Source organism: Cibotium barometz, chromosome 11 (assembly GCF_041138505.1).
Source record: "Cibotium barometz isolate CiBa-2024 chromosome 11, ASM4113850v1, whole genome shotgun sequence".
Taxonomy (NCBI): domain Eukaryota; kingdom Viridiplantae; phylum Streptophyta; class Polypodiopsida; order Cyatheales; family Cibotiaceae; genus Cibotium; species Cibotium barometz.
In genome coordinates, this window is record NC_141056.1 from 17,683,119 (window position 1) to 17,706,449 (window position 23,331).

General features: G+C 48.7%; 1 protein-coding gene across 1 annotated transcript in view; it reads left to right on the forward strand.

Moving 5' to 3' along the window:
• LOC147633852 (protein translocase subunit SECA1, chloroplastic-like) overlaps window positions 1-23,331 on the forward strand; it is a 98,154-nt gene that overhangs the window by 33,785 nt on the left and 41,038 nt on the right. The window contains exon 9 of the mRNA XM_086804904.1: window positions 15,606-15,773. Within this exon, the coding sequence (XP_086661030.1) occupies window positions 15,606-15,773 (168 nt within the window). The remainder of the gene's footprint in view (window positions 1-15,605; window positions 15,774-23,331) is intronic.

The window sequence follows — 23,331 nt, forward strand, 5'->3', positions numbered from 1 at the left end:
TACGCCATGAGCATTGACATGGATAGCATTGAGGGGGGGTGTTAGAAAATAAGTTTGTCATGTGAACAAGGGTGTAGGTAGAGTGTGTGTGTGTGTGATGTCACCCTAGGGATGCAAACCCTAACCATGCCTACATAAGGGCATATTATGCTTCATTTTGGGTAAGAGATGAGCATAGTTGTATTCTTGAGCAACTAATAAGCAAGATATCTTTTCTTGTATACGTGAGCTTGTCTCCTAGTGCTTTGTGTGGTTGTGAGCTTTCATCTTCTTATCTTCTTATCCACCACTCGATGTTGAGCATGTTCTCATCATAGTAAGTTTCCTAACAAACAGTTTGCCTTCACAGTCTAGAAGGCTCAGTTTCAGAGGGATTTCATCATTTCGCCCCTCCTTGGGTGTGACATGATCCTTGGGATTTAGTGGTTCCGCCATAATGCGCCCATTCCTGATTGGAGGTAGGTGACCTTCACTATTATCGAAGGTTTACCTGAGCCTACTATCATTCGTGGGGATTGAAGCATTCAAGGTATTCCGCTTATTTTCCACCTTCAAGCTAGTAGATCTATTTTAGAAAGGGAGCTGAGTGTGCGATGATCTATGTTCACCCATGACAGATAGCGACATCCACCGCGACTCCATTAGAGCCACATATGACAGGCCTCCTCGAACAATTTCAAGACATCATGTTGAGGGATGATCTTCCACCAAGACGCCCACCCTCTCGTCTTGAAGACCATCGTATCGAGTTGGTACTTGGAGCTGAGCCACTCAGTAAGTTTCCATATCGTCTTTCCAAGGCGTCGGAAGCTGAGTTGGAGACGCAACTAGCATAGTTGCTTAGGTTTGGTTTCATCATGTCTTCATCCTCTCCATTTGCTGCACTGATTCTTTTTGTGCAGAAGAAAGATAAGATCACACGTCTCTGTGTGGATTACCGAGCATTGAACAAGTTGAAAATCAAGAATAAGTTCCCCATGCCAAGGATAGAGTACATCCTTGAAGGACTCAACAATGCTAAGTACTTCACCAAGATCGACCTCAAAAGTGGCTATGATCGGCAGAATTTTCGAGGCCGATATCCCAAAGACGACCTTTTGAACAGAACGAGGTTATTATGAGTTTGTGGTAATGCCTTTTGGTTTGACCTATGCACCGGTGACATTCAACAAGATGATGTCACTAGTCTTCGCCGTACTCATCGGTAAATGTCTATTCATTTTTTTGGATGACTTTCTTATTTTTTTTTGCAGAACAACACGTGAAAGATGTGCAGAAGGTCTTGCAGCTTTTGCGAGACAATGAACTCTACATTAATGCAAAGAAGAGCATATTTGGAGTTCAAGAAGTCTAGTACCGATGGAATTCGCCTTGACCCTAAGAAGATAAAGGCAATTTTCGATTGGGACATGTGGAAGACAGCCCAAGAGATACGTTTCTTCGTGGACTTGTGCCAAGCGTATAGTTCACATATGGATCGGTTTTCTAACCTTGCAACACCATTGATAGATTTGCTCAAGGGAGTGAAGACTAGAAGACAGAAAGTTTCAGTCACACAGGTAAGGCTTTGGAGGCGTTCTTTGCTCTGCAAAAGGCAGCTTTTGAAGCACCAGTCCTTCAACTCGCATCATGGGATGCTCTCTTCGAGGTGATCGTCGATGCCATTAATCTCGCCATCGGATCAGTTTTGCAATAAGAAGGCAGAACCGTGCAGGGTTGCATAAATACGACGTACCTTATTATAAGCTACGTTTTAGTGCACAGTATGGTACTGTACCGTATTGTATGGATCTGTATGCGGCAAGTCCCCCCCCCCCTCCCCCCCCTGACTGACCTCTGGCCAAAGATTCTCTTGTAGTCATCGATTTTTCACCGCCCATAGACGCCTGCTTGTAGTCGCTTATTTATCCACCTATAGGTGATGCCGTCGAGGAAGCACCAAGGGGGGTTTGAAGCCCAAGGCCTCTTGGTCCTAGGCAAACACCTTCACCACTTGAGCTATCACCTCATTGGCAAGTACGTGGCAGTTTTTTTTTTTCCGAGAAAAGATCCTTTCATTAGTTATATAAAAAACGCCCGTAGGGCTACAAAAGATCTCTCCTGCTCATAAGAGAGACAGAGCAGTGAATACATCATGGCAACCCGGGAGACTCTCCCTAGGTGCTGCAAAATACAAGCATCAGTACAAAGAACTGAGCGGCTAAATCATACAATAGGGGGGGGGAAGAGCCAAACAGGTGGCCTGTAGTGCCAACGGGGGGATCCCGTGTGTAAGGTGTAGAAAGGGCCACAGCGCCAAGTGGTGTGAAAGGCCTGGCGCCGTAAGATCGCCTCATCCGTGTCTCCCCGGATGCGGTCGTACTGTCCTCGCAGGGTGTGGATCAACTCCTGCCAAATCCCCCGTACAGTCTCTGCTGGTGGCTCCAATCTCCCCTCAAAGGCCGTAAAGCACCGGGCCCTCCAGGTGAACCAGATGGTGAGGCTGCTGAGGAGCTCCCATCGTAAATCCCTCTCCTGTGTCCAGCTGGCGGATGAGAAATCCGGTGCCGGAACCAGGCGAGGCTGGCCCCTAATAAATCTGATGGCCTGACTGCCCTGCTCCAACTCATAGCCCATAGCAGGCCCTGACGAAGTCGACCAAGCAGCGGCACCCCACGTAAACATACCCTCTGGAGAGAGGGGGCCCAGAATACGCAGCATCCGCAGCCAAATCTGCTGTGCCTGAGGGCAATCCCAAAGGCAATTTCTTTGTGTCTCCATAGGGTGGCCGCATCGGACGCAGGCCGCCGGAAGACCGCTGTAAACAAGCCAAGTGCCAACTGCTGAGCCCCTGTGGGTGACTTGCCACTGAAAAGTCGAGATCCTGCGGGCCTGTCGACTAGCCTAGAGCCGAGCCCAAAAATCCTCCAGGAACTCCTGTGAGAGTCCCTGTAGTCGCCAATGCCCCGCTGCCGCTGGAGAAACCGTCCTCCTCGCCATCAAAATATGCTGCCCCAGCCGAACAGTATACTGGAAAAAGGTGATCTCTGTGGCCTCAAGGGATGCATAAGGATCATGCCACTCGTACTCCCCGGGGTCCCGCACCTGATTTGCCACACCACCCTCCCAGCCAAGGATAGTCGAGCTGTACTCCAATACAATAGCTTCTTCCGAATGCTCAGAAGAAGCGGGGCAATCTGCTGCTCAGGTGACAAATCTAGGCCATCTGGCATCCCAAATACCGCACTGCTGTGCCTGGAGGAATCCATCTAAAACCGGGGTCCGGGCTCCATGCCGGAGTGGGAGCACTACTGATCCAAAAGGCCACTGTCTTGCGCCAATTGATCAATGCTCCCGAAGCTGCACTAAAAACCTGGAGCGACTGCGCAGCCCGAATAAGATTGGCCTCTTGGCCATGCAAAAATAAGCCCGTGTCATCTGCAAACTCAGCATCAAGCAGGTCCTCCCCCCGGACTGGGAGCTGAAGTCCTCTCAAACCAACCTCCTCTGCCGTCAAATACATACTCATAGCCTCCGCAAAGAAGAGAAAAAGGAAAGGGGCGAGAGGACACCCCTGACGGACTGATCTGGTCAGCTCAAAACTCGGCCCCCGTCCTCCTGCAATCAGCACCTGGTTGCGAGCTGTGGAATACAGAGCTGCCACCCCTCTGATCCATCCTTGCTCAAAGCCTAGGCGAAGCATAGTGCCCTCTAAGAAACCCCAATCAACTCTATCGTATGCCTTCTCAAAATCGAGAAGCATCACGACCAAGTCGTCGCCAAGAAATCTAGCTCGGGCCGTCGCCTCCCAGAAAGTAAAGATGTTGTCAAGGATACTGCGCTCCTTGACAAATCCTGTCTGAGTAGCATGAATCAACTCCCCCAGGAAGGGCTGGATCCTCAAACTCAAGGCCTTTGCTAAGACCTTGTAGACAATATTGAGGATCGTAATAGGCCTCCAATGCCGAATAGCATCTGATACTCCCTCCCCCTTGGGGATAAGATAGATCAAGTCCTCTGAAAAGCTCTGCGGCATCACCCCAGTGTCCAAAACATGCTGAAAGCCCCTGCGGAGGCCTGGCCCCAAAAGGTCCCAATAGCGCATAAAAAAGGCCGGCGTCAGTCCGTCCTCCCCTGGGCAACTATGTCGCGGCAGGACCCTCAAGGCCTCGGCAAGCTCAATCTCTGACAGAGGCGCACCTAGAACTGTACGCATATGGTCTGTGACCCTTCTCTGCACATGGGCCCACACAGTCTGTCTGCAAACATCTCGATCCTCAGTGGTGGCTGGCTCCGCTGAAAGCAGGTCACTATAAAATGCAGTGGCAATGGCTCTGATCTCCCCGAGCTCAGTAGCTACCGATCCATCCGGTCTACCAAGCTGGCGGACTCCTGCTCGTGCATGACGGGGTCCAGTGATCTCAAAAAACTCTCTAGTCACTCTATCACCAAGCTGCGTCCACTGAGAGGCCTGACGACGATAGTAAAACTCATGTCTCTGCTCCTCTACCTCTCTAACCTCCTGGCGTGCCTGGCTCAGCTGGGACGCCACCCACTCACATGCAGGCTGCTGCTCCTGAAGGCGCTGTAGCGAAGCAAGGCTGCGTCTCAGCCGTTGCTCCCGCTCGCGAATCTCTCCCAGTCGTGTCAAAGCTGCAGCGTGTAGAAAAGAGCTAAGATCGATGAGTCCCTGGGCACACTGGCCCGCTGCATCCTGGTCAGAGCACTGACTATCATGCCAGATCCTCTCAATGTCCTCAGCGAGACTGGGATCTGTAAGTACCCTCTCTGGGATCCTCAACTGCAAGCTGGGCTCCCGTGTCCCCTCCTCCAATGTCAATATAACTGGCGCATGATCTGAAAATGAGGTGCCAGCGAGAATGCCGACGGAGCCCCCTCGCTCCCCTAACCAGTCGCCCACATAAAAGCGATCAATCCGTGATAGATTAGTCCCTCCCTGCCGGCGATCCGACCGAGAGAAACTAAGACTGTCCTGAGACCGGGAGAAAGCCCCATGCTGCCATGCATCGGTGATCCTCAGTGACATGCAAAACCGGTCCCAAGCTGCAAGCTCCGTGCCGTGCACTGTAACATGACTGCCTCCCACCCTATCTGCCGGGTCCTCAAGCATGTTGAAGTCTCCCCCGACACACCAATGTGCGGCCTCTGGCAATGCATCTGTAACCTGAGTCCAGAACTCTGCTCTGGCACTAGCATGATTGGGCGCATAGATGTTGAGCACACCCAATAGCTCATCATGCATCCTCAGAATGACATACTGTGCTCTACCAGGCACAATGATCCCTCAATCCACAATGGCCTGCCGCCATACATCTGCAATGACCATGCATACTCCTCCCTGTCCACCCAAAGGACCAAACCCTGCAGACCAAAAAGTGTCCCATCTACCAGGCATCACCGAACCATATCTCCGGATCCTGCTCTCACCCAAGTGGTGCTCCTGCATCATCAAAATATCAATGCTGCCACCAACCAGGCATCTCTGAAGCTCCTGCCTCAAGCGACCACGATAGCGTATAAAGTGTGCTCCGCCAAGGCCCTGTACATTCCATGAGATGATCCTCATGGATGCCCTGCTGAGGTGGATGCTGTCTCAGCCGTACGGCGGGCCTTCGCAAGCGGCTTGGATGGAGAGTAGTCCCCATCCGAACGGCTGCGAATCTGCCCACCCGGTGTACTGCAAGAATCCCGGATCAGGCGCCAGTGGCTGTGGCCCATGGCGACTGCATCCCGCTCTGACAGAGCAACCTCGTGTATACACACATATCCAGGGTCGCGTGCTAAGTCTGCCACTATGCGCACGACCAAATGCCGAATCCCTGAGGTATCCACATTCCCGGGATCCAAGAAAAAATGAGCCAACTCCCAAAGTCGGCCTATCACATCTGTCACCTCCAGATCGCTCATGTGATGAGAAAACTCAACTGCCTGAGTCTTCAAAGTGCTGAGAGCGAGCTCTAGAGTCCACTCCCGGTCGCAAGGGCCACATAGAGGGAACGAGAAGGCCACCGCTGAGTCTAGTGCCTCCTCCCCGCGGGCCGGAGGTATCACTACATGAACTCGGATGGGTGCTGGCTCATGGGGGCCCTCTGCTCCAAAAAGCCGTGTGAAGGTATAATCAAAGGCCTCCGAGCGCTGTCTAATGCCAAGGCGACTCAGCCGACTGCGGATAGATGAAATCCGTGAAGCCCTAATCGGCATAGGTCTCCTCTGTGATGCTCGAGCGAGGTCAGTGCTCAGCGCTCTCCGGACTGCAGGTGAACGCCAGGGAACTGCCAGGGCCTCCCGGGAAGGTGAGGCGGGCGGAGGGGGAGGAGGGGGAGGCGAGGGAGGTGGAGAGGGAGCCGCTGCCGAAACCGGAGCGGAGACGGGAGGAGGCGATGGTGGAAGCGAGGCGGTGGGAGGGGACGGGGGTGGGGGGGGTGAAGGTGGGGGTGCTGGCATCTGCTGGTCCTCAGTCGTCGCTGCGGGGGTCTCCTCCTGGAGGGGAGAAAAGCTGTTCCTCACGGGGACCCAGTGAGGCTGAGACTGTGGCTGCTGCTGCAGCGGTCTCTGGGCGTGCTGCTGTGGCTGTCTCCCTCGGCGGCGTCCCTGTCCAGGCTGCCACTCCGAGGTCTCTGTGGCCTGAGCAGGTGTCCCGGAGGCAGCCTGCCGAGCCGAATCTGTGGGCGGGGCATCAGTAGCCTGCTGCTGTGGTGAGGGTCGGGGTCTCCTGCGAGGACAGGCCCTGGCCAGATGACCGACCTGCCTGCAAATGAAGCACTGGTTCGGGAGCCCCGAGAACTCCACTCTCTGATCTATCCACCCCCCCCTATCCTAGGTAGCTGAATGACCAGACACCAACACTCTGACCGAAGGTAGCCCAGCTGCTCTGGTCACCACTGAAGCTGCTGAGGGGCCCGTCTCTAGTACCGAGCCCACCAATGCTCCGAGCCTGGAGAGGAGCGGAAGATACTCCCGGCGGAGACCAGGGAAACAAACTGTAACATGGAAGAGGCGCTCTCCCTGCTCCGCCGCTGCTGGGTCAAATCCATGCTGCCAAGGTCTGAAGAAAGCCCGAGCACCCCTGATGTCAAGGGGACTCATGGCAAGGACCTTGGCAACGCTCTGGGCGGCCTCGAACTCGATCTGATAATGTCCCCGGCCCAGGAGCTGTACATCCAGGATCTTGCCCACATCTGCAAGAAGGCGGGCCTGAAGAAGATCCCTGATCTCCCCTCTGCTGGGGCGAGTGCCGACTATACGGCAGATGGTGGAATGAGCCTGGAGGCATTCCACCTCTGCGGTGAGGCTCGCTTCCTCTTCCGGCGAAAGAGAAAGCCTGATGGGAGTGACCTCAGGGGCGGGCGAGGGGGCTGCGGATGAGTCCCTCTGAGGCGGGGCGGGAGGAGCCTCCATCAGAGCCTGAAGCTGTGGCGAAGGCGGGATCCTGCTGGAACCGAGTTGCACACAGAGAGGCGGGATACGGAGCGAAAAAGGAAAACAAAACCCCAAGGGGGGGCGGAAGCAAGAAAAAGGAAGGAGGGGGGGGTGGGAGTAGGCGAAGGAGAAAAAAGGAAAAAACCCAAAAAGGGGGGGAAGACGAGGGCTGCGCGCAAGAGGGATGGGAGGAAGCGAGCTGGCGGAGGGGGGGGGGATGAGGCGCTGCAGAGGGGAGGGGGGCGCGAAGACAAAGGGGGGAGGCGCGAGGAGAGGAAGGCGAGCAGAGCAAGGCGGCGGCAGCAGGCGGAAAAAAAGGGGGGGGGGGCGCAGCAGCGGAAGCAGGCGGGGGGGGGGGGGGGGGGGGGAGGAGCGAGGGGAAGACGGGGGGGCGAGCAAGCAGGGGGGGCGACAGGCGCTGTGCAGCAACGCGAGTAGGGAGAGGGGAGGCGGGAGCTTCAGCGAGAGATCACACCAGTACGTGGCAGTTTTTAAAAACATTTTGGGCCAAAAAAAACCCTAGGCTGGCCACTGTCACCGATTTTAACCGACTTATGCAAAGTGCGAACATAGCCAGCCGTTGCGGTCACCGCCATTGCAGAGCGAGAGCTGAGAGTATGATAGCGAAGGAAACATGTTGACAGATGGAGCTCTCATTTTGGTAATTGTGTTGTTGTTGAATGTTCAAAAATGAATTGTTTTTTCATTCATTTTTTTGTATATATATGTACACTATATAGTATATTTTTTATGTTTTTATGGACCTTACGTATTTAACGTACCTCAAAATCTCATCCCGTACTTGAATTCGCATCTTATCGTACCGTACTGTACCGTACTTTTCCACCTTGGACCCATGGCGTATTACATCAGAAAGTTAAATGATGTAGAAAAAAATATTTTGTCTATGACAAAGAGTTGCTAGGGGATGCCATAGCCTTGAAACAGCGGAAACCTTTTCTCTATGGAAGGGAATTTACTGTGAAGACAAACCACCAGGCCTTGAAGTGGTTGCAAACTATGCCAAGTGCCTAGTGGAGCGATAGACAACATCGGTGGAGTCAGTTGTTCCAACAATTTGGCCGAATGATTGAGTATGTACCGGGTAAGCACAACCATGTAGCAAATGCTCTGAGTCGTAAGGGTAATATTCAGATAGTATAGGAGTCCACTGTGTTGGAGATACAAGGAAAAGATTTAGACAGTATGAACATACATTATATAGATTGTCCAGAATTTGGAACTCCTTACAGTATGGCCCTTTATTCAAAACTGGGTCATTATACCATTCAGGACGGTTGGCTCTTTGACAAGGGTCGATTTTGTGTTCTCAGGGAGAAAAGACCTGCACTCCTCCATGATGTCCATGATTCCCTTGTTCGTGGCCATCACGGGCTCAACAATACCTTGGAGAAGTTAGAAAGATCATTTTATTGGTCGAAGATGCGCAGGGATGTGTACAACTATGTTTCCGCACGTTCCATATGTCAAAAAGTGAAAGTACCTCATATCAAAAATAGGCAGGGTTGCTTCAGCCATTGCCTGTCCTTGAGGGTTCGTTTCACGACATTTCGATGGATTTTGTTGGACCCCTTCCGGCATCTATTGGATCTCAAAATACTTAGTGTATGACGATAGTCGATAGGTTTAGTAAATTTTGTATGCTTATACCATGCAAACAGACGGCCACAACATAAGATATAGCCTGGCTTTTTCTCTGACATTAGTATCCAGTTTTTGGTTAGCAATGGACCTCGGAATCCAAATTTTACATCTCACTTCTGGCGAGCTTTGTTCGACAACTTTGGTACCAAATTGCAATTGTCCAGTGCATTCCATTCCCAGACCGATTGCCAAACCGAGATTTACAATCAGTTGGCTTTCGATGTGCTTAAAGTGTACTGCCATGATCAGATTTACAATCAGTTGGCTTTCGATGTGCTTAAAGTGTACTGCCATGATCAGATTTACAATCAGTTGGCTTTCGATGTGCTTAAAGTGTACTGCCATGATCAGATTTACAATCAGTTGGCTTTCGATGTGCTTAAAGTGTACTGCCATGATCAGATTTACAATCAGTTGGCTTTCAATGTGCTTAAAGTGTACTGCCATGATCAGTAGTCGAGGTGGGAGCTTTATCTCCCGTTGGTATAGGCGATTCTCAATGACACACTCATCCAGTGTTGGCAGAACTCCGTACGAGGCAGCTTTTGGTCGAAGTCATCCCTTCTCACGAGGATGATCTCTCCTTCCTTGGAAGCCAACAAGACGACAAACTTTTTCAGACATCATTGAGTCAGTCAAAGAGCGTCTTACCAAAGCTCAGGAGGCTTACACCAGACAGGCAAACAAGCCACGGGGAGACGTCAATTTCAAAGAAGGTGAATGGGTATATTTAAGGATCATGAAGCAAAGACTCAAGCAAGCGAGGAAGTGTCCAAAGTTGTCATTTAGAAGTATTGATCCTTTTTTCATCATCAAGAAGATAAGCGATGTCGCCATGCAACTCAGATTGCCAGATAGTTGGACGATGCACAATGTCTTCCACGTCTCTTGGTTAAAGCCTTATATTGGACCTTAATTGCAGAATGTTCTAGAAGTGCAGTAGCCAGAAATGGTTGATGAATTAGAGATGATAGAGCCTGATCTTCTACATCGCTGGAAGCATGGTTCTGGACGACATCTTCGCCGATTTTATACAAAGTTCAAAGATTGAGGGACCCATGAAGCCGTTTGGTGGGATGAAGAATTCTTTCTTGAGTATACATCGTTATTGGCGGACTATCTAGAAGCTATGAACTTGCTTCCAAGCTAAGCAGGAGGGAATGTCACGTGCACCCACGCACTGGGGTACACGGTAACAAATTGGCTCATCAACAGTGCAAGAATCATGTACATAAGTAGTACCTTTTTAGGATATTTTGTCGTATGCTGTGACCCCCTTGTGAGCCCCAGTCCAGGACATGTTAGGCACGAGCTACGTAGGTCAGTCTCCCAGCCATAGAGGTCAGTGTCAGGTCAGTCCTCTTAACCCATTGTGGAGAATTCAGCAAGTGTTCATTATATAGGTGCATGTAGATGCCAGTCATAGTAGTAGGATGCATGGTAAGTATTTCGTTGCATTTCATATAGAAGGGACCAGCCCCAAGGCAGCCCCAAAGATGGGCAAGCCTTGCAAGGGGCAGTCAACACCCCTAGACTCCCTATAAGCCCTGTCAGCAGCCCTTCTGGGCCTGTGCAGCAATCAGCCAGGCCAGACATGCAGTCAGCCAGGCTATGCAGCCAGTCGGCTAGCAAACCACCAGCCCCAGCAACCCGACCAGTAGACAAAGGCATTAGATGCCATTAAGCACCAGTCGTGGGCTTTTCTACAGGCCGACAACATAATGAGGCAGTCGACCAGCACTCTGGATCATATAAAAAGGCATGCCATGATCAGTCCCAAAAATCAGCAGATAAAATCAGAGATTATCAAGCAAAGTTAGTTAAGCATGGCTCAGTCTCTTCAAGAATATTCAACACACCAACCCTCAGTCTCGGGCCGGTGTATTCTCTTGAAGATAGCTTCAGAGTCGCCTACAACTTATGCACAGTTCTGCCCTGCGTTTGGTTGCTTTGTTCTTGCGTTTGGTGATTAGTCAGTCATTTTGTCTGCTCAGTCTTGTGGACATAGTTCAGCTTGTATACAGCTCTCTAGAATAAGGAATAAAGCAAATACTCCTGCTTGCGGGGGGGCCCTTCAGTGGGTAATTCGGGACCCCATCTGGTGTCGTCTCTACTGCATCTCTTTTAGATTCATGTATGGTGTTTTAAAGGATTGCTAAAGACTCGCTAAATTCAGGTTTAAAGAAAGGCTTCGTCGTTCACACGGTCCTAGCTCGGCGCATGCTACAATGGGCACCCAAAGTCATTAGTTATATCTAAGGGAGTATTCTAATTGTTAGTGAACCCAAAATCATTGGGGGGGAATTTTGGACACGTAAGGTATCAATGGCCTTTTAGGAGGACGACTTTTTGCATAAAAAGTCAATATAGCTGCTTTTTGGTTGCTTTTTAAAAGCAAGTTACTTTTTTAAATGTGCTTTTTAAAAGCAAAACTTTCTTTAAAGCAAGCCTAAGCCCGCTCTATATTAGTGAGCATGGGGGAGGGCTCTAGTCATAACCACAGCATGGGTTTGAGAGGAGGAGGCCAAAGAAGCCTTCACTCGTGGGCTTGGGCACTAGTGGGTGTGCGGGAGCGCTCCTAGTCGAGGATACTTGGAGTGAGATTGGTGAAGTTGTAACCCAACTTCGTGAAGAGTAAAGAAATACCAGCGGGGTTTAGGGACACCACTTCTCGTGTAGGTGCAATATAGCTCCCCCTGTCTACATTCTCTCTATTTTCCCTCTCTTCAATGAGCTCACGCTGCTGAACCAACTTGCCGTCGTCTTCTTTGCCCCCGCCTCTGTCCCATCTGCTCCCGCCTCTACCCCCACCATTTGCTTCCGCCTCTGCCCCCACCATCTTCTCTTGCCTCTGTCCCATCTGTTGCTCTCACTTGTGCTCCCTTCAACTCCTGCCTCCGCCCTTTCTGCTCCCTCTTGCCCCTTCTGCTCTTGCCTCTGCCCCAGCTGCTCCTGCCTTGCCCCCCCCCACCATCTGCTCTGGCCTTTGCCATCTTCTCTCGCCTCTGCCCCCCACCATCTCCTCCCTCCTTGTCCCCTCCCTCCGTCCTTGCCTCCTCTGTGCCCTTGCTGCCCCCCTCCCCCCCCCTCCCCATTTGCTCCAACCCTTGCTTTCCCCCGCCTCCTCTGCCCTCTGCCTCTGCATTCGCCTTTGTTGTACCCGCCTTGCCCCTTGCCACCATCCCTGCCTCCTCACCTGCCTCCCCCCCCCGCTTCCTCTTCCTTGCTCTCACCCGCCTCTTCCGCCCCGGCCGCCTCTTTCCTTCAGTAGCATTCTTTCATTTGGATTTGAGTTGGCCACCCATTGTCAATTGGCTCTATGGATTCTGCCACAGCCAATCTTTCGTCACCCCCACAGGGCGGGAGAATCATCAATTTTTCGCAAGATGAGCTCACCTCTCTTTAGCATGATATTGACATTGAGGTCCAGACAACCCTTGTTGCGAGGGTTTATGGCTCCCACCGCTCTCGTTCGTAGGCCCGTGAATGGCTTCTAGAGCAGCTCTCCCTTCGAAGCTAATGGTGCTCTTCCAGGATACTCGTTTGCTTGGTCGAGACTTCTTCTAGGTGGACTTTCATTCTCCAGAAGCCACTTCTCAAGTTTTGGCTGGTAGCCCCTTCCCACTTGGCCCTAGGAAGATTTTCTTCTTTCAGTACCAGGTGGGCTTTGATCCAATAGAGAATCAGCGCCTTACCGGGGTCTCCACTGTGGTTCCTTGCTCTTCCTTGGTCTTATTGGAAGCTCTTAGCTTCCATAGGGGCATCCTTTGGCCAGGTTTTAAAGGTACTGGCCCTTCTGAGCTCTCCCACCTTAGCTTCCGCGGTTGTTACCACCACTTCTGAGATGGTGTACCTCGGGTCTTTGTGCTTGTTCCTGATCCATTGATTACTTATATCATGCTTCAAAGATCTGACGGCTCTCATTTCTGCCATAGTATGGAGATTGCAAGCAGACCTGACCAATGTCGGATTGCTGGAGATTGTCCCAGATCGAGAGGCCATGCTAGGAGGCGGCGTGGTTCTACCCATTAGATGTCTTATGGAGTTGCCCAGACTCTAGTTGCCCCTATGTCCCAGCAGACCACACAACGTTGGGTTGTGGTTAGAGATGGCAGGCACCCTCGTACCCCCGTACTTGCCCCTTTACCCGCACCCTAATGGAGCACCCCAACACTTATGGAGCTCTTGCAACACAGGATGTTGATCCTTCTTTGGAGGATGAGGCTCTGCAGGCACAGGATTTGGATCGCTCACAGGAGGATGTTGCATTACAATTACAGGATGATTGCACCTTCGAGGATGATGTTGCGTAGTCGCACTGTCATGGTACCTCTCCTAATTTGAGGACCAGCCCTGGCTTTTCCCCGGAGTGGGAACGAGAGGTAAGGTTTTCATTGTTAGATTTTCCCTCCCTTACCTATGTGAGACGTACCTTCTTTGGAGGATGAGGCTCTGCAGGCCCTGTCAGGATTTGGATCGCTCACAGGAGAATGTTGCATTACAATTACAGGATGATTGCACCCTCGAGGATGATGTTATGTAGTCGCACTGTCATGGTACCTCTCCTAATTTGAGAACCAGCCCTGGCTTTTCCCCGGAGTGGGAACGAGAGGTAAGGTTTTCATTGTTAGATTTTCCCTCCCTTACCTATGCAAGATGTACCTCCGTCTCTAAAGGGGGTCCTTCGACGACCACGAGATCTGGTCATTCCTACTCTGAGTCCATTTGAGGATTGTCTCATGGAACATTCAGGGTCTTGGGGGCTTTTTTCCGCACCGGCGGAAACAAATTGTCAAAACTCACCTTCATTGTGCAGTTACAGGTGAACCTATGGATGTATTACTCTTGCAAGAGCGTAAACTGGATGCTAACACACCTTTTGGTCACCAACTATTGGTACCAAAGGTGACTCATGGCTCTTGGTGTTTGTGGCTATATGGTGGCAGCCCTATCAATTATCTTTAGTGGGATCCATGAGAGTGGGATTTGATTGATGCCTTCAATCCATTGAAAAGCCTTTCCTTTTTCAGTTTCATGGTCTGGAATGCTAGGCTTCTCCTCACTCGATAGATGCATAGGATCCCTACTCTCAGGCCTCATTGGGAGAGTTATGATCTCTCTCCAGTGATATAGCGCAGATATTGGCATAGGCTTTGGCGTTCATACAGAAGGAGCCAGATCGGTTTTTGGTGTAGCACTTACTTGCCCGAGATGTGCGGCAGATTCTGAGACTGCACAACATTGTTTATGGGGATGCTAACACTGCACATCAGGCAAATTGAGTGGCCACACCATGCATGTGATTTGGGGGGCAGTTGCTTGGCTTTCCTAGTCTGATTTGTAGCTTTTCTATGAGGGTAGTGGTACAGACTCTACTATTTTCATTCGTAGAGGTATTGCCCAGCATTTGTAGGATGTCGCTCACTTTGATTATACACCCCCCAGACAGAGGATTGACACTGATTGGGAGATTGTTGCGAGTATTACAGCATGGCATATTTGGAGAGCTAGATGCATAGAGGCTATTGAGGGTGTCCAAATTTTTGGGTTTCAGTGCATTAGTACTATATGGGGTGCTATCATCCATACTTTCATGGCTACTTGGGCTCGTATTCAGGGATCCTCTCGTTCTGCGTAGGCAAAGCACGTTGTGTTTATGTGGGAGTGGGACCATGGCATTTTCTTTTCCTCTAGTCTTACAAGTCTCTCATGGCATCATGATGCTCCTCAATGGTTGAAATCACCTTACATATTGGGGTGATTCTATTCTATTCCAGCTTATAGCCGTGATTGTTGTATGTTTTTTTCATACTTTATAGAAGTCTCTTTCGTGGAAAAAAAAGTGATTTAACTGTCTTTTAAGCGCTTGTGTGTGGTGAAGTTTTTGTCTGCCGCCCGTCAATTTTATTGAAGACCAGTTTCAGTGTGTGCTTATGAGGCCATTTTTTAGTGCTAGTCTCTCTTCTACCGTTTTCTATGGCAAACGATCACCCAGCAATGTTTTTTGTGTGCGTGCTTATTTTGAGCTCATTTTCAGTGCTAGTCTCTCTTCTACTGTCTTCTCAACCTCATTTATCCATTTACTGCAATCCTGTGTAAATTACTCATATGTATGTAAACTCTACTCTATTGCGGGCTTCTTGTGTACTCCATACTCTTAATATGTAGTCCAACTATGAGTTTATGTAGATTGTGACATCATCTAAAGAAGGCATTAGACCTCAAAGCGGTAGGCTTACCTGCTTTGATTTGCATAAGTTGTTACAGTTGTGTTGCTTGCACTCACACTTGCATTACAATGGTAAACAACAAGGGCTAATTCCTCTATTAAACCCTAATTCTCATTAGTATCCTGGTATGATGTATGTATGAGTTTGAAAGTGCATGCTTGCGAAAAAAAAGTCTTTGTTTAGGAGGCGTGCTTTTCAAGCACCTAAGCACCAAAGATTGTTTTAAAATCATATCCCATTATGGTAGATGCTTTGACACTGAAAAGAACGGCTGGTGGAAACTGATGGCAGGATGAATCAGATGTCGTTTATAGAGTGGCTTCTGGAAAGTGGCGTGCTGTGGTTGTGGAGATTACGCGGATGTACAAGACTGGACGACCAGTTCTGGTTGGAACAACGAGTGTAGAGCAAAGTGAAGCTCTTGCTAAGCAGCTAGATGAAGTGGAGATCCCTTATCAGGTGACTAGAACTTGTTTTATCTCTATTCCTGCATTTTGACTTTACCTGTCAATCCCATTATGTCTTGTTGTCCTTGAGGCGTGTTCCCATGTGATTTCTTGCCTTGCATGCGTCTTGTCTATGGTGTGACGGGTCACAAGATTTTTGCACTTTGGCAGTTGTTTTGGTTTTGGGCCCTTATGAATGGGATATGTTTTCTGTGATGAGGATTAAGGGAGGCCTTGGCACACGGTTTCATTGAAGAGGCCCATTGGGATGGGAGCAAGTGTGGTAAGACCATAGTTTTAATTGAAGGCTTTGAGCACTGATTGGGTGACAAAGATGGTGGTGGAATTGGGGCGAGGGATGTCTGAAGTGTTGATAGGAGGCTGGTTAGGGAGGAAGAAGCAAGCTGTGTACGCTTTCTAAATGATAGGATAAGTGAGAGGGCCTGCTTGTCTTGTTCATTTTTGGAAGAAACACTTGTTTCTTGCATCTCTCATGGCATCTATAGTCTTGAGTTTGTGGCACTTGAAGACGATGTTGGCAAACCTCTTCATTTTTTTTTTCCTTTGGAGGGATTTGCATGTTATAATAATCATCCTTCTGGAATGTTTTCAATAGACTGAGCAAGAAGAAGACAGTTGGGCATTCTTACTTCTTTGTTGCATCCATGTCTTCATCCACCTCATTAGAAAGGTCAATGTAATTTTGTGAGAAAGAGAACATGCACGTGCCTTGGAGGACCCTCTCTTGGGTGGTTGATGAACTAGATATCTCCTCACCTTTACAAACTCATCATATCTTGCACTTTGCAACAAAGAGCTCATCATATCATCGGTGGTGCAAGCATTCGAAACAATGACACATACTTTAACCCATCATTGGAAGCTAACCAACCTCCATGGACAACAAATTTGGCAAGATTGACTCAAGGTATCATGTGGCTATTATTTCATTCCACGGTCGAAAAACATCACATTAGTCTATGTGAGAGAGTACCATGCTCCACCTTGGGCTTACTAACATGATAATTTTTAGACAAGAAATACAAGAATCGAAAGTTAACATCCAATCCTTATTAATTGTAAGAACCTTAAAAGATGAACTACACTATTGAATAGCACATGCGACATCAACAAAGATATATTACCTTCTTTTGCCTCTTCGGAGAGGGATTTGGTCCGCTCTCTAGGATTATGGACTTCCTAGATCAGAGATGCCTTGGTATGTTTCTACTTGAGATGGGAAGACACTAGAGGATCCTCTCTCTAGACCCTAGGCCTCAGGCGCCAACCCTTTCCCGTTAGGCGACGATCACTAGCTTCTTCAGAGACGGAGAGGACAGGAGCACCACTGGTGCACCCACCAGAGTCATCCCGTTGAGGCAAATGAGAGGAGGCACGTGGGAGCAAGTAGTAGTACTATAGCCCCCCACCTCCACAGGAGACATCTAGTCTATCGAGGACATCCTATAGTGGCACCAGAATACTACTACTCAGCCATCGGACTCGGTGGACCTACGCAGCCTCTTGGCAGCTGCCCTTGATTGCCTCATGGCCAATGTTCTACATGGACCCCTACCAGGGAGAGCTCTGCCCCGTTCCCGGAGAGTCACTTTGGAACGGGCTTGCGCATTTCAATGTTCCTACCACCTGGTGTCCCAAGCCCATGAGACACCAACCATGATCCTCCCATCAGCTCGAGATCTAGGACATGCACCACGACCATTACACCACTCTCCCACGTACTGTGACAGAAGGGGACCTCTCGACCATACAGAGTAACCCCATGCTTGACATACTTGAGAGAGGTGTACCCTCGACTGGAGGATGATGTGCCCCCCACATGCTTCATATTCTCATGTACTCTATTATGAGACTCTCTTGTACTAGTGCTTATACCCCATGTACTTCCCCATGATGATCATTATATCAACCTCTACTTTCAAAGGGTTATGTTATTTGTACTTGTTTTGTTTTTCTTTCCATGATGAGACATACCATGGATAGCATTGTATCACTTTGATCTCATAGACCCATTGGGTCTTTAGGAAACGTTTGATATAACTCTCTCTCTCTCTCTCTATTGAGCTTCACATATAGAGGGGATCCTATGGAGATTGTCTCATCCTATGTCTACCTTGCTGTCACTTTCAGTGGCCCACACTTTACCATGGTTCCTGCAGCACATGTCAGAGTGACATGAGGATATGCAGCCTTGAGCTTACTTGAGCGGCAATGCTTCCAGACACATTTCCAGGAGCCCAGGACGAAGGGCTGGCTTTTTGACACCCTCGTCACACTAGCCTTGATGTATGGAGCAGCCTTCTGGGGGCCATATTTATCCGATGAGGATTGGCAGCGAGTTGAGAGGCCCTAGGTCATGATGTTCTCCTGTATGATTCACAACAAACCATCAGTCCCACACCAGATTATCCAGGCAGAGTTTGCTGCAGCCCCGATGATAGTGGATGCACTCTTCCATATAGTCACATACCTCCATCGCATCAGTCACATGGATCCCCACAGGTACTTGAGGCTTGCCCTAGAGTCCTCAAGACAGCTAGCACTTCAGGGCCACTTTGGAGTATGGTATGCACTAGTTTCCACTTGGTTCTCAGTATATGGGCTCCGCATGGACCACCTACCCCCCCCCCCCCCCCCCCCCCTTCAGTACAGTTTGGACTCCCCTTTTCTTTGGCTGTCTCACGAGGATACCAACCGGGTTATCCGGTTAGATCTTCGCAGCCTCTACACCCATTGCACATGGATCACACCTCTGGAGCTCCCCACGAAGATGCACTTCCTCACGGGAATCAATTCATCTACATGTAAACTATTATAGCTCCCTTTGGTTTCTTCTTCTGCATCTGCATGCTCCTCAGTTGTGGAAGTTGTAACTAACCATGGATATTCTCTTTAATTGGTTGTGACCCACTCCATTTCCATAGTAGAAGTCAAAATTTGTGACTTCTACTATGGAAGCTATAACAAACCATGGATGTTCTCTTTAATTGAGATCCACTCTATTTCCATAGTAGAAGTCAAAGTTTTTGACTTCCATGACCATGACCAGACTTTAGTAGTAGAGACCTTATCTTTACCTATTGAAAGGAAGTATGTTTATGTGTCACAGCTTTCCTCACCATGTGAATTGTGGTTTTCTTTCACTTGTTTTTGCCTTCTCCATGTTGCCAGGTACTGATATAAGATTTTACCTCACAATTTTCTTTGATGTTGAAGGATGTTCCCATGTAGCTTTTTGTGGTAATATAACTTTTTGGGTTATAGATTTGTTTTTCTACAATGGCTCCTTGCCCTCTTTAGAGAAGGTGTTTTTTTTACTTGATTTACCCCAAGGCTAAGAGGCTCTTATGGTAACTTACCATTTCTAGGTATGTGTTCTTGTGGGGATCTCATATGGTTATTAACATGAGTTTAGCCTTCTACTAAAGTTGATGAGGATCCTTGTAAATTTTTATCAACAACCTTTAAAAAAACATGTTTCTATTTAGGTAATTGGACACTAGATTCACCTTGATAAAATCCTTGAGCTTGTAGTACTAGCTTTGGTACCCATCTGTAATTCCCATGGAAAGCAATAGTGTTTGGTGAGGGCTTCATATTTTTTCTGAAGATGAATCTTTGAGTATACTTATGGGTTATGGGTAACCAAAGTAACTTGTTTTCTCATAGTATCCTTGTGCTTCCAATAGACTCTTAGGTACCATTCACCTAGCCATGTTTTTTATCTGATTTTTTGAAATTTTCTTAATTTCTTGCAATTTCTTGGTTTTCTTGAACTTTCTTGGTTTTCTTGATCAAGAAGTGGGCAATGGTAATTTGGATGGGGTGAAATTGTTTTCTTAAGCTAATTTCCAAGGTTTTGGGGTTGGTTGAGGACCAAATTCTAAGGCGGCCACTCCAAAATTTGAAAAAGGGGACCAAAATTGGAAGAAAGATTAGTACTAATCATGGTTAACCTTTCTTAATCAAAACGTTTTTTCCTGCTTCCCTCTTTGTGCTCAACTCTTGATGGTTATGGAATCCCTCATGTGCAGAATCAGTGCTAATCACATAGATCTATGGTTGCATTATGCCTTTAGCTACATTTCAAGCCATTTTTTATCTCTAAACATTTACAAATTTTGGTCGAGAGGAAGGAAGAGCTGTTCCCAATTATTTTCCTTCTTCTCTTGATGTGTGGGGCATGGAAACCTAGCTTAGGTTAGCCTTAGCTTCATTAAGCTTAAGCAAGCTTAAGAACAAGTTTTAAGCCATCTCAACCTTACCAATGCAAGCTCTCTTTGCTATTTTTTTTTCCCAATGATTGGCAGCCTGGATGTATGGAGAATCAAGGGAGAGGTGTTGAATCCTGGAAGCAAGACTTCTACAAATATAAGCCAAGTTCAATTTCAAGCAAATTCCTCTTTTTCTTTCCGATTGTTGCATGTGTTGGAGCTCATGAAGAAATTAGGGTGTTCTCATTAAAGTTTTTAGAAATTTCTTCAATGATCCTTCAATTCACACTTGGTTACACTCACAATTAGTTCAATGCTTGAGTAAGCATGAGATTTCTTCAATCTCCTTCACTTCTTGAATACCATGGGGGAATTAGGGTTTGTAACCAAAATTTTCAGAAATTTCCTCCATAGTCCTCTTATTCATGCTTGGCTATATGCATATGAGTGATCAATTGAGCTGTTATTGCAGATTTCAGGACAACCAAACATGGTAGTAATGAAGAGTAGCTGCTAGAGAAATCCTTCATGTTATCTAGGATTCTCCTACGGTCATGTAGGGAATTTGAACTATTTTTAGTTTTATCTCTATTTTCATTTTGTTGCCCCCGAAGTGGAATGTAATCACATGGATGTATCTGATTAGTCCTATAGGTCAGATGTGGCCTCTAAAGGACGTTAATATAGTTTTCTTCTCTCTCTCTCTCTCTCTCTCTCTCTCTCTCTCTCTCTCTTACACGGACAGAGATTACCAGACTCATCCGTCAGGATTTAGTTCAGCTGGATATTAGGAGGACATGGATACAGCCGACTGAGGAGCTGGGCACGAAGATGGCTTTCTACAGAGAGCATTTTCTTCAGCTCACAGCAGATGGTTTTGTGATCAGACCCAGTTACATGGATGTACACTTGTCTCATGCAGTACGATGTGCTATTGGTCAGATTCGCACATCCTCACACCAGCTTGAGATTGAGATTGGCCGATATAGAGGTATACCAGCTGAGGCCAGGATATGCCGAGTATGCCATGGGGAGCCAGAGACAGAGCTGCATTATATATGCCATTGTACTGCATACTATGAGATACGTGGTCGTTTCCACTGTTTATTCAGAGAGGGTTTTGGACCACTTTCCAGAGTCATGGGGTACCAGGACCAGAGGTGTTTGGGATTGTTCTTGCTTGAGCTGCGGAGACATAGAGATAGCCTGCTTAGGCGCACAGAGAGCCAGACTCAGAGGCACATTACAGACTTCTTTAGTCCCGCCATCACTGCGCCAGATGAACCACAGCAGCAGCAGGACATGGATACCGCCCACACCAGGGGTACACTGATTGATCGTGCGATTGAGCTTGGGTGGTCCAGACGCCCACGACTACGGAGGAGGGCATCCCAGCATAGACGGAGGTTGCAGCGGCAGATTCGGATTATTCTTGCGAGGCATGCGAGACACCCAGTCAGGGTGCTGACCACAGAGGATATTGAGGAGATCCGCCAGTGTCCGATGCGGCACATATTATGAGATGGAGGTACCTCCATAGTGTACCTTCCAGTTCCAGTTTCATTTTCTAGGTGCCAGTAGTATCATCTTTATTTTTCATTTTCTGGGGTTTTTTTATCCAGACATTGTATCAGATCCACCATGATGTAACTTTTGGTCTCATAGGTCATTATGGCCTTTTGAAGACGTTAATATAACATTTCATTTCATTTCTCTCTCTCTCTCTCTCTCCACCATGATGTAACTTTTGGTCTCATAGGTCATTATGGCCTTTTGAAGACGTTAATATAACATTTCATTTCATTTCTCCAAGAGCTTTGTTCTCTCTCTTACCCCCCCCCCCTCTCTCTCTCTCTCTCTCTCTCTCTCTCTCTCTCTCTCACACCCCCCCCCCCCACTTGTTCGCGCTGCGCCCCCCCTCGCTCTTGCCCACCCCCTCTCGGCCTCGCCCACTCCTCTCGGGGGGCCCCCCCCCCCCCCCGCTCTCTCGCCCCCGCCTGTTCGTGCTGCGCGTTGGTGTTGTCTCTGCCATCTCTGCCATCTGCAGGTCCACACCCACCACCTGCTATTCGTCATCACCCACCGCCCGCCTGTGAGCTGCGTCCCACTTGTGAGCACCTGCGCCACCACCTGCCACCATCACCCAGCCATCACAGTCCGCCATCGCCCCACAGCCCTGCCACTGCCCGCCCAGCTGCCCAACTGCCCTGCCCCATCGTTCTCTCACTCTGGCTGCTTGTGAGCACTGCCTTTGAGCGCCTGTGAGCACCTGCGCCACCTGCAGCCTGTGCAGATACCCTGCTTTGTACATATACCCTGCCCTGAGAGCTGCAACAGTCTGTCTCTCCTGCAACCAACAGCAGTTGGATAGACAGTAAACAACAGGTAAACAGACAGCAAACAGAAGTAACAATGCTGTGACAGACAGAAACAAAAAAAGGAAGGGGAAAAACAAACAAAAACAGGGGAAACTTTAACTCAACAATGACTGTTCGGTCACTCCTGGCAGCCCTCAATAATGCCATTAAAGATATGGAACAACTCTTGGTACCCGGGAAGGAAACCAATGGACTCGGAGCTCATGCCAAAGGTCTTCGGTGCATACAAGACATCTTGGTCCTGCAAGAAGGAAACCACACAAAAGGTTCCGAGGTTGAACATCAACAAAATGAAGAAATGCTCCACAAATTCACTTAAGGACATGATGATACAACAACTCCAAGCTCAAGTGGAGGCTCTAAGAAGGACATGGCCACCACCACAGAGGACCCGAAGAAGGTCATGTTGGAGGAATGGGAATTGCCCCGCATAGAGGAACTAGCCCGAAACATGGAAGCTAAGATTGAATCTACCAAGCATGCATTCTCTGTGGAGTGGAAGGACATGGTCAAGAAAGGCATCAAAGAGGAGGCAGAAAGGGAGTGGAAGGTGGTAACAAGTAAGTCCAAGGGACTTAATGGAGTGGAGATTATGAATGGAAGAGAAGATGAGGCAGGCAAGAAGACTCAATGCGAGAGTGACCGGCATGGCGGAAAAGGAGGGTACCACACCCGAAGAGGACGGGAAACAGTTATGCAAAAAATTGGGATACAAGGAAGCAGACCCAATCCCCTTCTTCAAGGCATGGCGGGCAGCGAAGGACCTTACACGCCCACGAGCACTCATCTTGCAGTTTGAGAATGAAGTGAAGAGGATTGACTTCCTCAAGAAGAGGGTCATCCTTCAAGGCTTGGAGGGCAGCCCTGTCTATTTAGATGAGGACCTCACACAGGCCCAGGTGGAAAGAAAGCAGTTCACAGAGATGGCCATGTCATCATTGATGGCAAGGTGATCGCG